We start from the raw sequence: 22,710 nt of genomic DNA, 5'->3' as shown, positions 1-22,710 counted from the left end.
TCTCTAATGCAACCAAACGTCTGGTTCTGGGTTGGTGATGATATGTTAGATGTTTCTGGTTAGAACTGTCGTAGTTTGGTGAACTTATGGTGGCTTCCGGTGCTAAGGCGAATAATTGAGACATTGCTCAACGACAATGCCATTAATTTAAACTACTAGCACTGTACTATACTATCATGTATTTTCGACACGAATAGGGCCTATTCGGAATAGCATAGTACGTTTTTCACCAAGTATCACATACCAAAAGCCAAAACAACATATTCCCGAAAACCGTTTATACTCACCACGTACCTACAATTACATTGTAAAGATAAATTAATTCCAATTAAAACCTTATCGGGTTCGGGACCAACCCCTTCTCTTCCTCACAGCCAGACATATATCGATCCTCACCACCAGATCTGTAGAAATGCAGCAATTAGATTGTCGGCATAAAGCCCGTTCTGGTCCGTGCATACTGATTTTAAACAAATCAAGCGTTAAACATGATTATAATTATTACCTCGATGTTGTGTGCTATATTTCTGGCTCAGCCACCATGACCATAGCTATCTGTGATTTTTGGCAATGAAGAGAAAAATAAAGAGAAATAAAGAAAGAGGACAAAGAAGCGTGTGTTTTAGATGTCAATAGGTGAAGGTAGTTTCATATGTTTTCCTAGATAATATATAGTAAATCATACCACATACCTTGTAAAAGCTATGGACTTAATTTTTGTTTTTTCATGGTGATGTCCTCCAATTTCTCATTTTATATTACTCTTCCACAGGTTTAGTTTTTTTTTTGTCTGTCAGCGGTTTAGTTTATATATAAAATTGTTTCCATTTAATAGTTGTGCTACAAAAATGGAAACCCGAGATCATTAGAAAATCATCATGCTCAAAATATGACGATTCATCATCTTAATTTATTGGTATTAGATTAAAATTGTGGCTTTATATTGTATTGATATTTTAAAATTTATATTAAGGTTTACGATATTATGTAGCTTCAAATGATAGTGTGTTATGACATAAACCATATAACCAAGTCTTTAGAATGATGCATTCTTTTTACTAAACAAAAACAGTGATGCTCTTTTTATTTTATTTTTCAAATTTCTTAAAAATTAAAACTTCAACTAATGACGAGTTACTTCCAACTAAAGAAACGACCAAGTTATCATTGGTTTAGTGGTCATTTAATAATTACTAGGCGCGAGATAAATATTATATAAATTAGTTTTACGTATTACATGTTCTTTTACATATTATTAAATAATACATATATATTGATAATTAAAAACTCTGTAAATATTACGTATATGATTAAACTGGAGCAAACACATACATAAATTTTATTAATTCAAACAAACACTTTTTCTATTTTATATAATATAAAATTAAGTTTTAATGATATTAACATAGATATATAGTTTATTTTTAATATTGATATCTGTTAAATAATATTTTATACTCATATTATTTTTTGATCATTTGTATTTTCTGTAACAAAAATTTTGAATCACCGATAACAATTTTTTTGTGGGATGTTTAATAGTTTTAGTCATTTATAATTTTAAAAACATTATGAAAAGTTTTAAAACTAAATATTAAGTTGTCAATATCTGTTCAAATTTTTTATCAAACGAAAAATCAAAGCAACTTTCGAAATTAAAATACATATGTATTTTTATATGGTACATAATTAATTTTAAAAATATTAATATTTATTAAATGTGACTTCTTATTAAAAAAATTTAAACCATGAAAAATTCAATGTGAGATTTTTGATAACTTTAGTCATTTATATTGGTTTTAAAAATTTCAAAATATAACATATACAGAAAAATCTAAATGTTTACTATATTAATGTGGTTGTTTAATTTATTTTAATATGTTAAAATTTAAAAAATGATAGAAAATGGACTAATTTTTATCAAATCTTTATTATTCAAAATCATTAATTGCCATATATACTTTAACCACATTTGGTAATTCCGTTATTTTTATTTAAGGAAACAATGAAGAACATTAATAATCAATTTATAATTAGTTTAATAAAAAGCTTATTATATATTTTGATGGACCAACATATTTTTCTAAGGATTCTAAGAATGATGGTGGTGATGACACGTGACTACAAAAAATGTTATAATGATTTTCTTTTAATATATATGAGATTCTTTATATCTTCATCTTCACCACATGGTACTATTGTCTCCACCATCACCACCTTCTTTTCTTCTGCCACCTCCTCATCCTCGTTCTCTGGTGTGTTCTTGTAGTATCAGATAATTTCTTAAATTTGTTTGCAATGTTATAATTGGGTTAAATAGATAAACATTATAAAAAATATATATATATATAATTATACCAAAAAGAAATATATAAATATTATAAAACAAAATATACCATGTTAAATATGTCGAGTCTTCTAAAGGCATATGTGAACCAACATCTGCAGATAAGGATGGTCACCAATGAAACCAAAACCAGCATGTTTTTCACGCTTTTAGTCTTTATATAAACTGAATCTTTTTAATCATAACAAAACAAAGTACTTCAAAATATAAAAAACATAAATAATGATACAAAAATCAAGAAATATTAGTAAAGAAGAAAAATAAAATAAAATGTTTACCATGATGTTAAGAAGGCTAATGTAGGCGACGTAGGCAATGGAGTGCTACCCCCAGCTAGATAGAATCTCTGGTGAGGTGTGTCTAGTAAAAGCAGTGTGCATACTGTTAATACTACCACGGAAACAACCTCAACCAACATAATCTTAACTATCACCTGCATCAATTTATCAATTCAAGGTAATCAGTTATCTAATCTCATCTGACATCCTTGTGAGATCACACCTTAAACCTTTCATCACACTGCCTATTCACATTTACGCGAATCAATTTTGGAGAAAAGTTTTTGAGTCAGTGGAGAAAATTTGTCGAACTGTCTTTGGAAAAAGTCACTGAGCCATTTCTTTAGAAAAAAAAATTGTTGAGCCATATTTAAAGAAATACTGCCAATCCAATTTTTGAAACAAAAATCACCAAGCCAATTATTAGAAAAATGTTAAAGCCAGTCATGAGGGAAAACTTATTGCGCCAGTTTTTGTATTAACACTGGTTTTTATATTTTACTTAAATATTACTTATTTTTTCTTATATTTTTCATATTTTATTTATATTTTTCGAAGAAATTTATGAAAACATAAGGAATAGCATTCATAAGTTCTTCCGTTAAATTGTTAAGTAATTTATATGTTGCATATAATACTAAAAATATCTTTTATAGAGAGTGACAATAAAAAATATATGAAGAATTCAGTCATATAGCCAAGTCTTTGGATTGATGCACTACATTTATTAAACAATGTTATACTGATGCTTTTTTAATCTTTTTAAAAATTTCTGAAAATGAAAAACTTTACTAAATCCATTGGAAGTGTTTTACACAATCTAGTTTATTGAAAGATAAACATTATTTTGAATTAACCTTTAGCCACTATGGTATATAGTAAAAATATCATTCACTTATTCTATATGTTGAACCAACCAAAAATATGTATACTTTGTAAACACTTACCCATTTTTGAAATTAATGCAATTCCTTTAAGTATGTGACTAGAAACCTACACTACACTCTTTGAAATTAAAATCATATTAAGGAGTGGCTACTATTAAACTAAAACAAACCAAATTATTAAGCTTTTTAAACTAATCAAACAATAAGTAAAAGGGGAATAAGATCAACATCTAAACTGTCTAAGCACAAAAAATCAACCTATCACAAACAAAACGGTTAAGTGTCCACATCATTTAATTAAATCAACTAATTGGGAGCTTCCAAATTGCCATGTCATTCCATTGTTACTCGAAACAGATTTTTTTTTGTGGGCCAATTCACGTGAACGTCTTATATTAGAAAGCTATTGCCCATTTTAACCAGACCAAGCGTCTTTACAAACACACATCTAAGTCGTCTCTTGCTCTTCCCTTTGATGATCATCGTTTCTGATTTCTACAATTCATAGTTTCTCTGTATTTATCACCATCAACTCACACTCATTCAATTAAGATATTTTCTCCAATCTAGATGAGAAAGCTATCCTTTCACTTCCCTTTGTTCTCCTCTTATATAAACCCATTCATTGAAGCTCACATTCAATCATATTCGACAACCTCTGTTCAGCGATATCAATCCATGGCGATGAAATCGGTTCAAAACTCTGGCAAGTCTCAGTAAGACTCGATTTTCTTACACTCTCTTATTTTTCATCGTAGATAGTTAATTTATTTTATCACCCTAAACTTTCCAGAGAGAAAACGAAGCCCTGAACGAAATCAGAGAAAGAAGATCAGACTATGAATCTGAGAATATGAAAGATGACGAAAACATGTTGAATGTTGTCACCTAAAGAAAAGATACAAGAGACTTGAGGAACACTTGATTTTCTCCTACACAATTAGTTCCTTAATTTTTTTTTTCTTCACCAGCTGTACTGCGGTCTAACCTTTGATATGTCCCTCTAATATTAGACTGAGAGGCACCAGCTAGATGATCAATGAACTTCTCCTAGTTTGCCTGTTTTTACAATTTTGTTTTCTTAATGTGCGGTGAGAATGGACATAAGAGTATCAGTAAGATCTTTGTTCTTTTTAATAATTATTTTGGTTATCCTCCTCAAAAATATGTTCCATTACGAGTCGTAAATTTACGACAATAGAAATAATGCCAAAGCTCCATTTATTGTTGTACAGTTGTAGGTAAAGCATCAAGTTTTGGCTTTAATACGTTGTGTACATGGGAATCTAGAAGGATATGATTCTGAAGGTATTCCTTAGATTTCACCAAAACAAATATGTTCATACCTGTGTTTGTGTTTTCGTTCATCTTATTGTTTGTGTTTCACCTCCAGTGCTTGCCATGTCCTCATAGATGACTTTGTTGAGCGTACAGGTTTGGAACCAAATATAGAGCTTTCTTTCTCAACACATTTTACAATAGAAACCCCTGTCCTTTTGTTATTGATTTACAGCATTTTAGGACCGAATAAGAACATTGCCCCTTAACTGTGGTGATAAATAGGCTGAATCATGCCTTTATGAAGAACCTCTTCCTGGTTTCTTTGGTTTTTATACTCTTGAGAAGTTTTCAAACTCTTTGCATAGTCTTATTAATATTTTTTGCTGTTAGATGAACAGCACAAAGATTATCGTCGCTGCCACACGGGATTAAGAAGTGTTCCAGACTTAAAGAGAATAAAAATCTAAAGACAATGAAGAAAAAGTATCAGAAACTCGATACTCTTATTCGCCCCCAAACTTGAAACAAATCGGATCCGACAAGAGCCCAAGATATTCATTCATGTTACATTGTGGGATCGAGTTTTCTCACAAGGGTTTGCGAATCATTATAATATGATGAGTACGCAAGGATAGAAACCGCTCCACACCCGCAGAAAACTAAGGTCAGGCCTCAACCTCAAGAGTTAGCAACGCAAAGAAGGAAGGATATCATTTACCAAAAAAAGAAGGATATCAAACCAGAGATTTGAAGAAAAAGGCTGCAGACGGCGGAAAGACTAAGAAATAAGATTTATTATTCATTATTCAATTGTAACTTTTTTATGGAGTCGTTAGATAATGCACTAATATCAACCATTTGATGACATATCTTTCATCCCGATTAAAACCATCTTCTATTGATTTCCATGCTGTTACAAGTTGGATCTTACAAATCTAATATGTTAAAAAGAGAGTACATTTTGTAATTAGCCCTGAGTTTTTCTCAATATTTACCACTTTATGCCACTGGCATTTGTTTTAAAATTTTCCTTAACCACCTTATATTAATTGATATCACTTAATCTTAAATAAGTTTTACATACGGTGGCTTAAAGGTCTTCTTTCTCCGTTATTTTTTTTTGTTCGATGAACATTTTTTTTCTCCACTCTTCCAGGTCTTCTTCTCCATTCTTTTCCACTCTCTTTGTTTGATGGATTCACGTCGCAGAGAAAGCTAGATAGGAGTTTTGCGGAATTGGGTTATTTCTTTCTCCGTCGTGGTTGTTTGTGGTCTCAGATTGGTTGGGTTACATTGCGAGTCAAGACATCAGTGGATTTTCACTAAGCTCCGGTGTGGTTTCGTAAGTTGCAGCGGGAGTGACCGATTGAGAATGAATCACGACTTGGCTGGAGTGAGTTGGCTCAGGAGATCGCGGCTGCGTTGGTTAGGAGAAGGCCACGAGTTCGGTTAACTAGGGTTTCTTAATGTGCATCCGGTTTTGTACGTTAGTTTTATTTTATTTTATCCATTAAATCATTAACCAATTATGGTTTGATAACCGAACCGAACGTATATGGATTATCTTTTAATAGATTAGATATTAATCGCTCCTCCTCCATATTTACCGTAAGCTACGTTGGATTTGTCAACACTTACGTATGTATGGAAGCTATTAGTTTTGATCGATATGGTTTGACTTATCTACCAACGAATTAACTATTTAGTATAAAGTTATAAACCAGGTCGGTTTTATCAAAATACATTAGAATCAATTATTATTTTTTCCTAAAAGAATCAATTCTGTTTATGTAGTGCAATATATGTTGTTCAACTGATATATGCATAACATCTTTCTGTTAATGTATAATTTATATGTATTACATTTGGTCATACAATCTATTATGATAGGAGGAAGTTAGTTGATATTATAATAAAATACAATTATAGAAATTGAAATGTTAGTTAACTTATATTTCAAAATGCATTTGATAGGAGGACGTTTTTTTAAGTTGTTTTAATATTATTTTTAAAAATATCTCGGTTTTAATAGTATTAGATACATTTAATAAAATCTTAAAATGATGATTCAACTAAAAAATCACACATGAAATAATTTATGTATCTTTATTTAACATAATAGATTTGAAGTATTATTCATGATTCACGGCATCTATATATCATTTACATAAAAAAAAAAAATCGATTTCTATTTTTTTAAACTCGAAAAACCAAAACCGAGAGGTATTTCAATATTTAAAATATGATAAACTATTAACTATCCGAATTCAGGGGTTTTGGATGTTCATAAGTAAAAGATATCCAAAACTCCTGAATTACCCAAGTTTTTTGGGTTTAATTCGAGGTTTTAGATGTTTTCGGGATTTTGGTTTTAAACTTTAACCAAACTCAATCTATTTATAATTCGGTTCTAATTCAGGTTTTATAATAATAGAAAACTAATCTAAACCCGACATTATCCAAACCGATCCAACCCAAATGAAAGTATTAAATTGTTGTGTTTTGAAATGTTTATGTAATTATCGAAAAATAAACACCCGCGCGAACGCGCGGATCAAAAGCTAGTTATATTTATCTCACATAATATTCTCATTTTCTAATTGCAAAGCTATTACTAAACGTTCATTTACATTCTTATTTAGAAAGAATGTAGTGCACGTATCATTATGGTTTCCATTATATATTAACCGATACAATAAAGGAAACTAAATAGAATCATTAATTTAAATAAACTAAACCGATACAGTAAAGAAAACTAAATAGAATCATTAAGAAAAAAATAATGTTTTTGGATCATAGTTTTGGACGGAAAATATATTCAAAATTCCCCTAATTTGTATATAAAAATTAAATTTTAATAATAGTGCAATAACCTCATTGTATTTTTTTTAAATAGTCATTTTAAAACAGCTAATATATAATAATAAAATTTAAATAAATTGTGAATATCTATTGAGAATATTTTAATTATCATTTTACACTGAATTTTAATCCAGAATAATATTTTACTATAGCTAGATTGTGGGATAATTTCTTTTGTCTATAACTAAACAAATAATATAGTGATAATAATTTCTGACAAAAAAATATAGTAATAATAATATTTTCATAGGATTTTCAGTGTATTTAACATATACAAAATTTTTAACTAGTTTTATTTAAAGAAATGATTATTTAAATTAGCTTTACTTATTATAATTGTAAAAAATAGATTATAATCATAAATAAATATATTATAAAATATTAAACATATAGATAAAAACATAAATATGATATAAATTATACATATAACAAAGAAATATGGGATGTGGAGATTAATAACATATTTTCTTAATAACCTAAATATGTAAGAAAATTATTTTGGATAATAACTAAGGTTTAACAAAAAATTTATTCATTTTATGTTGTTAATCCCCATAGATATTTTAGATAGTAAAAAATAAATTGTAAGTTTTACTCATTTATAATTCAATGTACTATTTATATTTTTATAACATAGAAATAATATGTTGTAATATGGATATTAAATACAATGTTATCTGAATAAACCTGGGTGTAGCTCCGGCAAAATCCCTATTCCTTTTGTTAATAATTTGGTTTGTTAAGTTAAGGAAATCAGTTTATCATTTATCTTTTTTTTTATATATATTTGATGAACATTTGTATTGTCAACTACAAATTATTAATTACTCTAAAACAAATAAATATATTATGAAAAACATACTTGCACGTTAAAAATATGTTTCTTTTTAATCCCTCAAATAGAAATACACTGAATCCTTGACAAATCCAAATACACACACTGAATGATTTTGTGCAGATCGAAGGAAGAGATCAGTGTAGTCTGACATTGATATTGTAAAAGGTGATCATCTCTTTCCCTGCGTGTTAAACTTTTTATTGTGATTTAAAAGTTTGTTCCTTTTCGTTTGCAAATGCAGGTCTCTTTGTACGATCTGATTCGAATCAAAATCGATTCTTTGCTGGTAAATCACAAACCTTTCTCTGCTTTCGTTAATGGGTCACCTTATTCTTCTGCAATGTATTTGGAACTGAATCTTGGTTTTGTCTTATGTTTCAGTTTGTGAGAGAGATCTGTGAGAACAAAAGTTTGGATTTTTCGAGATCAATGATTGGAATGTCATGGCTCATTGGACTAACACAAGCCTTGAGCTTTTGAGTCTCTATCTACCTCTGCCTCCACAATGCTCACTTCAAATTCTAAAGACAAGGAGAGATCTCTCTCCTTCTTATGTTGCTGGTACTTAGGTCGGAGACGTGTGGCAATGCTGCTCCTTCTCAGCCTTGCCTTTGTTGTCTTCGTCTTGGGTTCCTACACTATCAACAAAGGTTAGTAAGTTTACATGTCTTTTTATTCTTCAATGGGTTGTGATTAGATATGTGACTTATGTCTGCAGAGAGTAGTAATAGTCCAAACATTCATCAGAGTATTGAGACTATTGAATTTGGAATCAACCAAACACCACTAAGTAGAGAACTGAGTTCTTTCTATACTGGAGACTCTAATAATGATCAAACTACTAGAGGAAGTGATGTAGACATCATTCATCCTCCTCCTTCACTCCCTTCCCACCATCCATGTGATAGCTTTTCGTTTCCTCCTCCTCCTCCACCTGTACTTAGAAGGCCTGGACCGCGCCGTAAGCTCTCTCTCTCTCTCTTACTCTGTTTTAGTTTCTGCTTTTGCTGGCAGGATATGAGATTTTGGGGTTATAAATATTTCTTTTAAGAACCGTCAAAAAGGCCAATGTTTCATTAGGCTGTACTCGGATCCGGCCCTGCTCAGCGTTTACCCTTTTCTGCTTGTGATTGTGTGCAGCGTGTCCTGTATGCTATCTATCTCCGGAGGAGGCCTTAGCTCATATGCCAAAGCATCCATTTGAATCTCCTGTGCTTAAGAATTTGACATTCATCCATGAAGAGAGTCCTGTAAAACGTGAAGAAGGTCAAGGAGGCTCTGAGTTTGGAGGTTATCCTTCTCTTGAAGATAGGACTAACTCCTTTGACATTAAAGAGTCCATGACAGTGCACTGCGGGTAAGTAAGCTTCTCTTGACTTTTAACTCTGTAGTTTCTTCTTTTGTGATTCTTGTTTCTTGTTTCTGCAGATTTGTCAAAGGAACTAAACCGGGCCATCAAACCGGTTTCGACATTGATGAGGATATCCTTCATGAGATGGACCAGTTCCATGAAGTGATTGTTGCTTCAGCAATATTTGGTAAAAGAAAACATACATTCTTTTAGCTAGTCAAGAACAAAGCTGATCCTTTGGTTCTTTTTTTCCCAGGAAAGTATGATCTAATTCAAGAACCGGTGAACATCAGTGAAATGGCGAGGAAGAACATCCCTTTCTACATGTTTGTTGATGAAGAAACACAATCATATCTCAAGAACACTTCAAGTTACACAGAGGATAACAAGAGAGTCGGATTATGGAGGATCATTGTTGCCCACAATGTCCCTTACACCGATGCAAGGCGTAATGGAAAGGTCAGAAACAGTGTTCTAAAAATCATTCTAGGCGCCCGTCTAGGCGGCAAATCGAACTTAAGCGAAACAATTTTTTTAGGTGTTCAAAAAATCGATTTATGCGCCGTATAGTCAGTAAATCTCGTTTAACTACCTTGTAACGATTTCTTGAACATTAGTTAGAAATATTTGAGAATAGAGACTTGAATGTTTCCTTATGTAACAAGTATTAGCATTTCTTACAGATTCCGAAGCTTTTGTTGCATAGATTGTTCCCAAATGTCAAGTACTCTATATGGGTTGATGCAAAGCTGCAGCTTGTTGTAGATCCATACCAAATACTTGAAAGGTAAATTAGTCTCTCTCTCTTTTGAAAAGTGTTTTGTGTCAAGCCAAAGCTTCATATGTCTTCTCAAATGTTCAGGTTCTTGTGGAGAACGAACTCTAGTTTAGCAATCTCGAAACATTACAGACGTTTTGATGTGTTTGTGGAGGCGGAGGCGAATAAAGCCGCAAGAAAATATGACAATGCATCCATTGATTACCAAGTAGAGTTCTACAAGAAGGAAGGGTTAACACCTTACACTGATGCTAAGCTTCCAATAACAAGTGGTAATGGTTTTAATAAAGCATATGATTATTGTGTGTTGTTTTGAGCTTAGTTGAGTGTTTTTTTGAATTGTTTTGTAGATGTTCCTGAAGGTTGTACAATCATAAGAGAACACATACCGATCACAAACCTCTTCACGTGTGTCTGGTTCAACGAAGTAGATCGGTTTACTTCAAGAGATCAACTAAGTTTTGCAGTTGCAAGAGACAAGATAAGAGAGAAAGTGGAGTGGAGCATCAATATGTTCTTGGATTGTGAAAGACGAAACTTTGTAAAACAGGTAAAAGCAGAAGAGAGAGAGAGTTTCGTTTGTTTTGTCTGAAAAAAAGTGAGGCTTAGAGTTCTTGATTATGGCAGGTTTATCATAGAGACGTTTTGATGAACATGAAACCTCCTCGAGCTTCCTCTTCTAAGGTGCTTCCCGAGCCACTGCCATTGCCACGTGGAAAATCAGTAGGTGGTAGAGCCAACACAGGGAAGAAGAGTCCGGGGCAACGTGGAAAGAGGCGTCACCGGAAAGTTTCAGCCGGTGGCAGAAACATGAGATAACAGAGATTTTTCCACTTTTCTTATATTTTTTAAAAAACCATTAATATTGTGTCTGTGTTAGTATTTGAAGCAATTTTGTTCCCCCTTTGGTTTAATGAAAGCAATTCAATTCAATTCTATATCGGTTATTGGTATAGTAAGCAGACCGGTTGAACCGAAATTGAAACGGTAAAAAGAAAAATTGAAACGGTAAAAAGTTAAACCGAAATTTGAACAGATGGAGATGTTTGGTCAGTCATAGATATTCACGTCCAAGTGGGGACATTGTATTATGGGAAATTGAAATGCATATACATATAATCACCAAAAATTAAATTTATAACCGTAATAACTTTTAGGCCGTAATAACTTTTAGGCCATAACAACTTTTAGACTATGATATTCTTTGTATAATATGTATAAAGACAAAAAATACCCTTTATTCCACTGTTTCATTCTCACTTTCACTTCTATATCGTTGATTTCATTTTTCTGAACTATTTTTTCTTTTCTAAAATTTATATTGATTTTTGTTTTCTTCCTTTTATCACATGTTCATTTATAAATTTTATGAAATTTTTGGAAAGTGATACTTTGTATGCCGTGTAATTATCACTTGATCAACAACTATGTCTGGTCACTTTCTTCGTATCATTGTTTGAGTTTACAATTTTACTACTTTTCGATATATGTGGACTAAGAAACAGATAATGTGTAGAACTAGTGGAGAAGATGAACAGTACACGTTGGGTTGTACTATTCCATTTGATAAACATAGAATAGTGCAACGCAATATGTACTGTTACATCATCTCCACGTCTTGTCATCCTCCTCTTCTTTCTTCTCCTTCTTTTTTGTTGCGGTGAAGCATCATTATCATTCTTTCTTAACCTAAGAATGATTAACATTGTGATGTTTCTATGTATCGAGCCTTCAATACTATTTATTTCATAGCTATAGTATAGTATGGTAGTTATGCATAACGCGTCAAATACACATGAGAGGTTTAGTAGAGAGGAACAACGATGAGATTGATGTCAGTGTTAATGGATTTATATATGTTAAGGTGAATCATGTGATCATGTAATGATTTAACAAACAATAATGAAGATGAGATTCAGATTTGGAAAAGATGAACAATGTTAATATATTGTAGATTTGGAAAAATTGCAGTATCATAGTATATTATGTCATCCCTTTCATCACTCTTTTTTTTCCATGGTCCCTATCTTTTCTTTCTCTACATCACTCCCTCTTCATTTTTTTTGCTTGTGTTGACTATCGCTGTTGATAATGGGAGATTGTAATATATTTTGGTCCTTATTGTGTTCCATGGATTAGGTGTTTCTCTTTTGCTTGGGTTGACTAGTGCAGTTGATAATGGATGATTGTACTATGTTTAGTATAAGTTTTTATATATCTTGTATATTCACCACATTTGGTGTTCTTTCTATACGTCACTTCGCTTATACTATCATACTATGTCAGAATCATGTATAATATAGTTATGTAATGGATGAAATTCAACCACGTAATTGATGAAATACAACCTCGTAACTAATTAAATTATGTGTGATTATACTATATGGTATGTACCATAGTACGACAACTTTAGTTTTGGAGTATCAACGTCACGCGCACGCGTAGAAGGAGATATCGGTAACGTAACGTTTATGCGTAAATTGTCCCATATGTTCTGTATTACTGTAGCATGGACATATTCTTCATTATTTTGCCTCTTACGAATATTCAGCAAATTCACCCTTGTATTATTATTGATGCTGTCTTTTCCACATGACATTAAAAACTCGTGGGGAAAAATGGTTTTTTTTTTGTGGCGGAGGTCACCCATCTCGGTACTTCTCTCGTCCGGGCAGAGTTCTGATGGGACTTGGTGTATTAATGCTGGTATGATCACACCTGTGGGAATATATGTTTATAGGCAATTCTCTCGGATAGATTATGGAGTTGTTCGTTTTACCATCCAAATGAGTTATCTGGATAGAAATGAAAATTTTGTTTGTTTAGAATTTAAATTAGAAGTCATCTATAAAATAAAATCATCCGATCATTGTATTGATCTTACAAAAAAAACTCTCTTTTTTATTTCTTGAAAGCTAGAGTATTCCTGGTTATTTCACGCGTTAAAATAAAATATAAAGTAATTCTACAATCAATTATCTTAATGAATTATAACATTGCTTTTTTGTAAGAGAAATATTTGTAATGACTAAGGTTTACGTTGTTGAACTATTTTAAATCTCACATATCTTCCAAAAATATATACTGAAATATATATATATATATATATATATATATATATATTTTGATAATCCAGATAATCCGGACATTCCGGATGGAACCCGACTAACGCCTAAGTACACCTCCGCAGAAGGCATCCTGGAGGGCCGCCTTTTTCACCTCATTTTAATCTACGGTAGCCAGCGGGATTCGAACCCGGGTCCGTATTGGGACCAAAGCTCCCTTAAGACCATTGGGCCGTCCTCGCTTTTATACTGAAATTTTTGATTATCTAACTATTTAAAATTTAAAATTTAAAATTTTAATTTTAATTATTATTCTAAAATTATAACAATGTAAACATAATATATATTTCTTCATATAATATAATTACCCGCAAAATTGCGGGCAAACACTTAGTTGTTAAGTACTTGAAAATTAGTTTAACACCAAGTTATAATGCAAACATTTGATTAAAAAATAATTTTGAACTCAGTTAGTTGTTAACCCACTTTAAGGAATCTTTACAAAATTGGTATCAAATTATTTTATGATTCTTTTTATTGTTTCAATATATTCAATGATTATAATTAGGAAACTTACACTATCTTGGTTTTGTTCGGTCCACTATCATGATCTGTTACATTTGATGTATACACTATCATGAGTTTGGTTCGCTATCAAGAGTTAGGCTATGTTGTATTCTTTAGACCGGTGATCCACACTATATGTCTAAAGTATGAACACTGCAATTCAATTGTAAAGATTGTTGACACTTGACGGTATCTAAATTGACAAATATGGGTTTATATGATATTATTGTTAGGATAACATTAGGGACAATATTAGGTAGATAAAAACATATATATTTAATATATTTTAATAAATAATTTAATTTATAAATCACACATCAAAAGAATTGTGATTTCTATTTTAGTAAAAGGTAGATGAGCATCGGAATTCGAAGAATTATTCTTTCTCTTCTATACATAATTTTATTATACAAAAAGTAAATTTAAAATTTCATGGTAATTCATATTTATTCAAACACTATTAGTGAAATAGATTTAATCATTATGTATTTCAATTATTTCTAATTTGAATGAAAATGTCAAAATAACACTCTTAAACATAGGGAATATGTTGTACTTGGTGGTTATACGCGATTTCGCGGGTATAAATATTTATGAAACTTATATATTATGTTTATAATTTTATAATTTTGAATAATAATCATAATTATTAAAAATAATCTTTTATTTTAAATAGTTTGAAAATCAAAGTCTTGATATTGTATAATCTTAGAAGATTATTGAGATATAATAAGTTTCCAAAAGTTTTTTTATGACATAATTTTTTATTAATAAAAAAAAAACAAAGATTAATGAACAAGAAGTAATTTTATAACACATTCTATTTTTGCATTATTTTTTCTACCACTTTGTTTTATTTAGAAGTAAAATAGTTACAAATAACTAATTAACAGTTACAGTACTACATAAAACACATGTATTTCGGCAAACATATAAAATATTCAATATGTCAAAGTATAAAATAACAAAGAATACAACCAAGAATAAAAAAAAATAAGTTTTATTATTCTTCACTGATGTTTTATATATGTATCTTTTTTTTCTATTAGAAAATAAGCATGTCAATTTTATTATAATCAAAAAAATATCAATAGAGTCTTAACTCTAATCTCGTATTAATATATTATTTTTGATTTTCAATTTATATATTATAATAAACTTTTTTATTGATTAATATTATTTTTAAAAAATTACCATATAATTTTATTATAATCAAAGCTATAAGAATTATATTAATAGAGTATATTAACTTTAGTCTCGTATTAGTATAATGTTCCCATATTTCAGTTTTATATTATAATAAATATTTTCATTTATTAATATTATTTTAAAATACTTACCATATATTTTTCTATTTTTAAATATACAAAAACTTTAATCATTTCTGAAAGTAATAACTCAACTATACAATTAACATTTGTCACTGAAAAAATGACTAAATATTTTTAAAATTGTATATTTGACTGTTCTACATTCATTGGATACATTTTAGAAAAAAAAAAAAAAATATATATATATATATATATTGAGTATAAAAAATATTATTAGGTTTAGGTTAATTAGGTTTTTTTGTAAAATTATATTTGTATCCACTATTAATATAAAAATGTTAAAATCGTTTATATAATTATTTCTATCATACCATATGTATTTATATGTATATTTTAAATTTCTATAATGTAATCTATGGTATTTAATTGCTTCTATAAACGAATTATGTTAATTCTTCTAACTTTAAAATGTTTAATTGTTTGTAAGGTAATACTCCCTCTGTTTTGAAAAGATACATATTCTAAACTTTTCACATATATTAAGAAAACTCATTAAATATGCATTGTTTTTTGTGAATAACAATTTTTCATAATTTTTAGCCAATAGAAATTCAATAAACACCATTAATTTTTTTGAAACTTACAATCTTTTATAAAATCATACATTGAAAAAGTAAAAAATGTATCTTTTTGAAACAATTTTTTTTCCAGAACATACATCTTTTAGGAACAGAGGGAGTATATATTAGATTATGTAGTTCTATGATTAGTTTTGTTTTTAAAACTTTAATTAAATAAATAAAAATTCAAATAAAAACAATCAATCAAATTAAGAAAATTAATTTTAAATTTAAATTTCACGTATGAATGACACTTAAGCAAAATTCATTCTGATGTCCTTTGGTTAAGAAATTATTAGGCGAGTTTCACGAGGCACATCGAATATATATTTTTAATATTTTCTTGTATTTAATTAAATGTTATATTAATAAAGCCAGTCCATACCCTGTTCCTCCATCGATCAGAAGAAGTAATACTCTGAATCTAATGGCGAAGAAGGTGTTGATGACAGCCAACGGCGACGAGGTTTCCCGGAACATCGCTATCGAACTAGCCAAACACGGTTGTCGGTGAGTTTCTATTGCCCTTGCTCATCCTCGTAGTTTAGTTACGAGATTAATTAACCAATGAGATATCAGGTTGGTTTTGATGGGAAACGAGGCTTCTCTAAGGAGCACTGTGGACTACATACGAGTCTCTGTTGATGGAGCCTTCCCAGTGGAGCTCATTGGAGCCGACATGGAAGCTGATAGTGAGGAAGCTTTCTATGTTGCTGTCCAAAAGGCATGGACTCGTCTAGGATCTTTGGATGCTTTTGTCAACTGCTGTACCTACCAAGGGAAGATGCAGGACATTCTCCGAGTGTCTGAAGATGAGTTCAAGAAAATCACAAAGATCAATCTCACGGCTACATGGTTTATCTTGAAGGCTGTGGCAAGCATGATGAAGGAGAATGGAACAGGAGGCTCCATTGTCCTTTTGGCTACAATAGCTAGTGGTGAGAGAGGGCTTTACCCTGGAGCTGATGCCTATGCCACAGTCGCTGCTGGAATTCACCAGCTGGTTCGGGTATACATCTTTTTACATCTCCTAGTCTACGCCTAGTTCCGAGATTTTGGAGGCTATAGACAATTTAGTAAAGTAAACGTTCTAATAAAAGTTATTTTTAAAAAAAAATTTAGAGATCTGTATTTATGTAAATTATTTCTTAAATTTAGAGGTCTTTGGCCAATGTTCACTTGTTTATGTCCAAGACTGGCCCTGTAATCTCCGGATTAAACTTGACTTACATGTTTTATTTATTTATTTGTGGGGTTTTCAGGCATCAGCCATGAGTCTAGGGAAGCACAAGATAAGGGTGAACATGATCTCGAGAGGTCTGCATCTTGGCGATGAATATCCAGTTTCAGTGGGGATAGATCGAGCGCAGAAACTGGTGAAGGACGCTGCTCCTCTTGGCCAGTGGCTGAACCCGGAGACAGATATCTACTCGACTGTGATTTACTTGATCAGCGATGGTTCACGTTTCATGACAGGTACCACTGTGATGGTGGATGGAGCACAGTCTCTTATGAGGCCACGTCTCAAATCCTACATGTGATTTGGTTTATATAAAGCTGCTTATAATTGTATTATTACTTTCTTGAAAATTGAATGGATCAAAGCTTGAATAAGTACAATGGTTTTAATAAAAAGATGCTTTTGACTGATATGGAACAAGCTAGGAAAGTCAACGATCTCAACATCATTTGAGATCCCTCATTTTTTTAAGTTTTTGAATGAATACTTGTTAAATGGAATCAACTTCGGTGGATACACGTGATAGACATCATTTTGTTACTATATAAACAACACATGCTGATGTGGTCTTGTCTGTTCAGAGATATAAATAATAATAATGATATTCTTTTCTACTAGATGCTACCTTGCTATTCTTTTACCATTATTCAGAATTCCCAGTCATTGGTTTTCTTGTCTTTGCAATTGGTTTGGAACTATTGAAAGCGTCATTCGTGAAAGAAAAAGAGTTTCATAGCTTCTTCCTGGAGGCTCTAAGATTTTTTAATCTGTTAATGGCTCATGGCGAGTTTTGTTCCAGTGGAAAATTGAAGTCTTGGTTAGGAATGGTCTAAACAAGCTCTTGGACACATAGCTTTTGGGATTTCTTGGTGTTTCTTTCTTGTCTAAACATGGAAAAACAAGTATGATTGTTGGTTGACTTATTCTTGGGTTCACCTCCTAGGATGTTGAACATAAAGGTTCACCAACCAATAGGATTGTGTTATTTCATATTTGATATCTTTTAAAAAAGGAAACAAAATATTGTCAAATTATATTATGTTTTTTAAATTAAAAAGTAAAAAAAAATAAAAAAATAATACTAATTACAAAAAATATATTTTTAACATCGTCAGCAAAACACTAAACCCTAAATCATAATCCTAAAACCTAAATACTAAACCCTAAACCCTAAACCCTTAGGTAAACCCTAAACCCTTGGATAAATCCTAAACTCTAAATCAATATCACTAAACACTAAAACACAAAAGAGTTTAGGGTTTAGGATTTATGATTTATGATTTAGAGTTTTAGTGTTTAGTGTTTTTTTACTTAGAGTTTAGGATTTATCCAAGGGTTTAGGGTTTACCCAAGGGTTTAGGGTTTAGGGTTTAGTATTTAGGTTTTAGGATTATGATTTAGGGTTTAGTGTTTTGCTGACGATGTTAAAAATATATTTTTTGTAATTGTAAATATTATTTTGTTTTACTTTTTTTTTTATTTTTAAAAAGTAATATAACTTGACAATATTTTGTTTCCTATTTTAAAAGATATCAAATTTGAAATAACGAAATCCTATTGGTTGGTGAACCTAGAGGTTCACCCTAGGGGCTGAACTCAAGAATAACTCTTAGTAAAATCAAGGATTAAGACGAGCTTTTTGTGTCTATCATTTTTTGCTATGTAGATCCTCTATATTTGTTAAATCCATCCAAACTCATTGTGAATGTACAATCTCGTATTCTTATTTTTGGTTAGGGGCTTCTTGTAGCCCATTTTTGACCCATAATAATAAATAATCCAGTTAGGAGGATTACCATCTCGCTATATCACACCTCCAGTTCGGAACTACGCTAGGCGCTAATGAGGCGGCGATTCTGGACCTAGCGAGTTATAAAAGAATCGGAGTATATGCGGGACCTAGTTTTTATATATTTTAATTATAAATATATATATATATATATATATTAAAACATGTGAAATCTTAACGTTCAGTATCTGTTGTTTAAGTTGGGAATTCGGGATACCTCATTGCCAACTTAAGAGGGAGTAAAAGGATAAACATGAAGTGTTTTCCTATTTCTACGTTGACTTAGACTTATCTCTATTGTATCATTATCTAGTTAACCTACGATCTCATATGTTGTATATATACACATTGTATGGAATGAATAGAATCAAGCTTTCACAACATATTTTATCCACTTATATACCAAAGCTTTAAGCATAACAATAGGGAAATAACACTATGCTTCAATCAACAGTACATAGCCTTTGGAGGGAGAGAAATCGGAAGGCATGGTGAATCTCCTTCATCAGCAACACGTCTAATCAAGATGGTAGATAAAAACATGAGAAACAGATTTACAATTATTCAGAGGAAGGGGGATCTTGAAGAAGGAATGTCATCTTGGTTTGCTACAACATGGAGATGTAAAAAAGATGGAATATAGAGAAAGAATAGGAAAATAATAGAAAGTGTTCATTTATTACAAAAGGTACATTTCATGTAAAAAGTTTTTTTTTGAATTAAATCTAACATTTAAATAAAAAAAACAAAAAAAGCAAGAGATTTGAGAAAAGTCCGTTGAAAAATGAGAAGTTATTTTCATATGCCCTATCGGCTGATCCGGTCGATTTTGGAAAAAACACACTTAGTGCTAGAAAGTGGACTGACTCGAAAGGATACCACACTGCATGACCCGAATTTAGAATTCCTTCCGACTAATTCTAAGGGGTGGACCGATCATCTGTTACGATCCACTATATTAACCATTTAGAGCGAAACTCAATCCCAAATTGACCAAATAGTGATAATTTAGTTCCCATGAAAAATGAAAAATCCAACACGGATACACACCGAACCCGAAGAAAAATGGAAAGTTTCCATATTTTTTGAAAGGTGAGCAGGATCAGCTTGTGTGGAGGTCGAAAATCTTGTATATAGATTTAATAGATGGTCGATCAAGAACTGGCCCTTGGACCAAGCCGATGAAGCCCATGTTTGCGGACGATTGATTTATGTATGATCTTTGTTTAAGCAGCCCAGGTTCAAAACTCCTCTAGGACATATTCTTTTGTTTTTATTTTTGTTTTCACAAGTGGCCACATATTTTTTTGCTTCCAGTCCTCTAAAACCTAAGACCGGCTCTGGCTCGATCTGATCCATTACCTTCTGTTCTGGTCGATCAGACTCCTATAATATTCTTTTTTTAATACTGATCAATGGATGCCTGATTTAAAAATATTATTGATTACCTCGGGTCGGTTAGTCATTTTTCTTTTGTTGATAAAAGACTTTCCATTAATAGATTGAACTAAGAAAGTTCAAATAAGAAGAAAACACAATAAACCGGGACACAGAAGCCCAAACCAGCATAACCGATTCCAAACCAGCAAATATAAATTAACTGACTCTAGACTCGTCTCACACGTATTGTTCCACTAGTCTACTTACTTCCATAGCATTAGATCCATATACTCTAGCCATCTCGTCTCCGCCTTTGAAGACAATAGTAGTCGGGACATTGAATATGTCGTAGCGTATTGCGATGCATGTCTCTTCATGAACGTTGAGTGTGTAGAATTTGAACCGACCAGTGTATTTCGAGTCGAGTTCATCCATTACATGCCTCACGTATCGACATGGGGGCCACCCGTCTTGTGTGAACATAACCATCACCGGGACTTCGGACTCGGTCACAAGCGAATCCCATTCCAATGTAGAGATCTTGTATATATTAGAGATTTCCCCTAGCTTGAAGATGCTGTCTATAACAGAGAGCTCTGTTGCAGTTGTGTCTGAACCACAGAAAGCAGTCCAATCATTGACAGCCATTCCCCCAGTTATAACTTCACTACCACGGTTTACAGTTCCTGCGACGAGTGGGACCCGAAGTAGCGTCGAGAGTTCGTCCAACTCTTCCTCTGAGGTGTGAGAATGGACAATGCCACCTCTGTTGGACAAGGCACAGTAACAGCCGACAAGAATGTTGCCTGCAACTGTCTGACGGAAAACTTTAACACCAAGAACGTCCGCTATTATTTCCTCAGTTTCCTCGTCAAGATCGGTGTGAGCAAGAGCAACATGGTCGTTGCAGGCAATGCAATTTCCAAGAGCAGACAGACGCTGCTCGATTCTCCGGACCACAACTTGATGAGGTAGACTATCCCTCAACTTGGTCATCAAAGCTTCGACGAAATCTAAGCAAATTCTCTGTTAACTTGAGTCAACTGAGAGATCATGGAAGGATCTCTATCTCTGGTGCTTGCTTTGATGCTGGACGAGGCATCATCTCCGTTCAACAGGTTAGTATAGCTCTCTTTGCTGTGTCATTAGATTCACTACATACCAATCTTTGTGTGATGTTAATTTGTTTTTTGTCTGCATATTAAAGGAACGAACATACTACAAGACCCTTCATGGAACTTGCATAACTAAAGCTCTTAAAAAGCCTAAGCCCCGCAAAGTTGGAATCTTCGATGTTGGTACCGAGAAAGGTATGCAACTAGATTCTTGGCAACTACTAACGGAAAAAGAGGGCGAATGAATTTTAGAGACAGTTGTGTGTTTTGTTGTCGTGTGAGCAGGTAGGTCGGTGAAGGAGATCATTGAAGTCTTCTTGCAAGAACCATGGAAGGAGTTTAACTGGAGCAAGAGTTCCTTATGCTTTAAATTTCTCGATGTTAACAGAAAATCCTCATTACATCCAGTAGCCCCACTTCAAGACTCACTTATCCGAAGGCTTTAGCTTCAAAAACCCATGTGGTATGGTCCACCAAAGTTTGTTCTTTTTATATGATTGCAACTTGGCTTGAACTATAAAAATATACTTGCTTCTACGAGTATATCCGATTTCAATCATATGATTTCAACTTTTTTTTTTGGCTTACCTCCTTTGCAGGGCCTTGGATGGAAGAAAAATGTATATCTTCCTGGTGGATGGTGGACTTAGGCGAAGATCACCAGGTCTCCTCCATTACTTCTCTTTTTATCACATCATTTGTTTTCGTAAATACACATGCAGTCCAAGAACTTCATAACCTGAGTATCAGAAAACTTATTTCGTTTTTAGTTTGATATCTAAGACCCTAACCAGCTAAGTATTGTGGGATGCAGCTTATGTGCAGCTACTACACTTTCAGACGATGGGTCAAGAGCATACGCTAGGTCTTGGAAGATTCAGGTATCTTATCTATATGTTTAACCCTAGACTTTATGTCTTATTAAGATAAGCACCTTAGGAAGATTATGTGTGGCTTGATGGGTATGAAGGGATCGATAGATGGGAAAACATGGACGGACTTGAGAACTCTACGGTTACTTGGAACTCTACGGTTGCTTCC

The 22,710-nt window shown here is 32.1% G+C and overlaps 3 protein-coding genes and 1 long non-coding RNA gene across 10 annotated transcripts; 3 read left to right on the top strand and 1 right to left on the bottom strand.

The window, feature by feature from the left end:
* Positions 1-3,953: 3,953 nt before the first annotated feature.
* LOC106334246 lies at positions 3,954-5,695 on the top strand. Of its 7 annotated transcripts, none has more exons than XR_001268569.1 (4): positions 3,954-4,228; positions 4,306-4,627; positions 4,748-4,820; positions 5,184-5,695. It is a non-coding gene; the product is annotated as an uncharacterized LOC106334246 (long non-coding RNA). The 7 variants fall into 7 exon arrangements; XR_001268570.1 differs by having other exon boundaries at positions 4,906-5,695; XR_001268567.1 differs by having other exon boundaries at positions 4,748-5,695.
* A 2,860-nt stretch (positions 5,696-8,555) lies between these two features.
* LOC106331676 lies at positions 8,556-11,555 on the top strand. The gene is made up of 11 exons (XM_013770076.1): positions 8,556-8,658; positions 8,735-8,779; positions 8,875-9,143; positions 9,212-9,454; positions 9,634-9,850; positions 9,922-10,031; positions 10,101-10,303; positions 10,528-10,631; positions 10,707-10,894; positions 10,973-11,172; positions 11,250-11,555. The coding sequence occupies exons 3-11, from the start codon at positions 8,999-9,001 to the stop codon at positions 11,439-11,441; spliced, it is 1,602 nt and encodes a 533-aa protein (XP_013625530.1). The 5' UTR covers positions 8,556-8,658; positions 8,735-8,779; positions 8,875-8,998; the 3' UTR covers positions 11,442-11,555.
* A 4,947-nt stretch (positions 11,556-16,502) lies between these two features.
* On the top strand, positions 16,503-17,795 carry LOC106331664 (carbonyl reductase [NADPH] 2). Its single transcript, XM_013770061.1, has 3 exons — positions 16,503-16,655; positions 16,725-17,154; positions 17,408-17,795. The coding sequence occupies exons 1-3, from the start codon at positions 16,573-16,575 to the stop codon at positions 17,684-17,686; spliced, it is 792 nt and encodes a 263-aa protein (XP_013625515.1). The 5' UTR covers positions 16,503-16,572; the 3' UTR covers positions 17,687-17,795.
* Positions 17,796-20,791: 2,996 nt separating this feature from the next.
* LOC106331208 (eukaryotic translation initiation factor 6-2-like) lies at positions 20,792-21,550 on the bottom strand. Its single transcript, XM_013769529.1, has one exon. The coding sequence runs from the start codon at positions 21,548-21,550 to the stop codon at positions 20,792-20,794; it is 759 nt and encodes a 252-aa protein (XP_013624983.1).
* Between the last annotated feature and the right edge of the window lie 1,160 nt (positions 21,551-22,710).

The sequence above is a fragment of the Brassica oleracea genome, chromosome C3 (assembly GCF_000695525.1).
Source record: "Brassica oleracea var. oleracea cultivar TO1000 chromosome C3, BOL, whole genome shotgun sequence".
Taxonomy (NCBI): Eukaryota; Viridiplantae; Streptophyta; class Magnoliopsida; order Brassicales; family Brassicaceae; genus Brassica; species Brassica oleracea.
The sequence above is the reverse complement of the archived record's forward strand: the minus strand, read 5'-3'. Positions and strand labels throughout refer to the sequence as shown.

Bases quoted from the DNA above. Each gene is read 5' to 3' on its own strand.
- LOC106331664 (XM_013770061.1), top strand. From the start codon at position 16,573: ATGGCGAAGAAGGTGTTGATGACAGCCAACGGCGACGAGGTTTCCCGG. The intron at 16,656-16,724 runs GTGAGTTTCTAT...ATGAGATATCAG, and splicing joins CTAGCCAAACACGGTTGTCG to GTTGGTTTTGATGGGAAACG. The intron at 17,155-17,407 runs GTATACATCTTT...TGGGGTTTTCAG, and splicing joins GAATTCACCAGCTGGTTCGG to GCATCAGCCATGAGTCTAGG.
- LOC106331676 (XM_013770076.1), top strand. From the start codon at position 8,999: ATGCTCACTTCAAATTCTAAAGACAAGGAGAGATCTCTCTCCTTCTTA. The intron at 10,304-10,527 runs GTCAGAAACAGT...CATTTCTTACAG, and splicing joins ATGCAAGGCGTAATGGAAAG to ATTCCGAAGCTTTTGTTGCA. The intron at 10,632-10,706 runs GTAAATTAGTCT...TCAAATGTTCAG, and splicing joins CCATACCAAATACTTGAAAG to GTTCTTGTGGAGAACGAACT.
- LOC106331208 (XM_013769529.1), bottom strand. From the start codon at position 21,550: ATGACCAAGTTGAGGGATAGTCTACCTCATCAAGTTGTGGTCCGGAGA.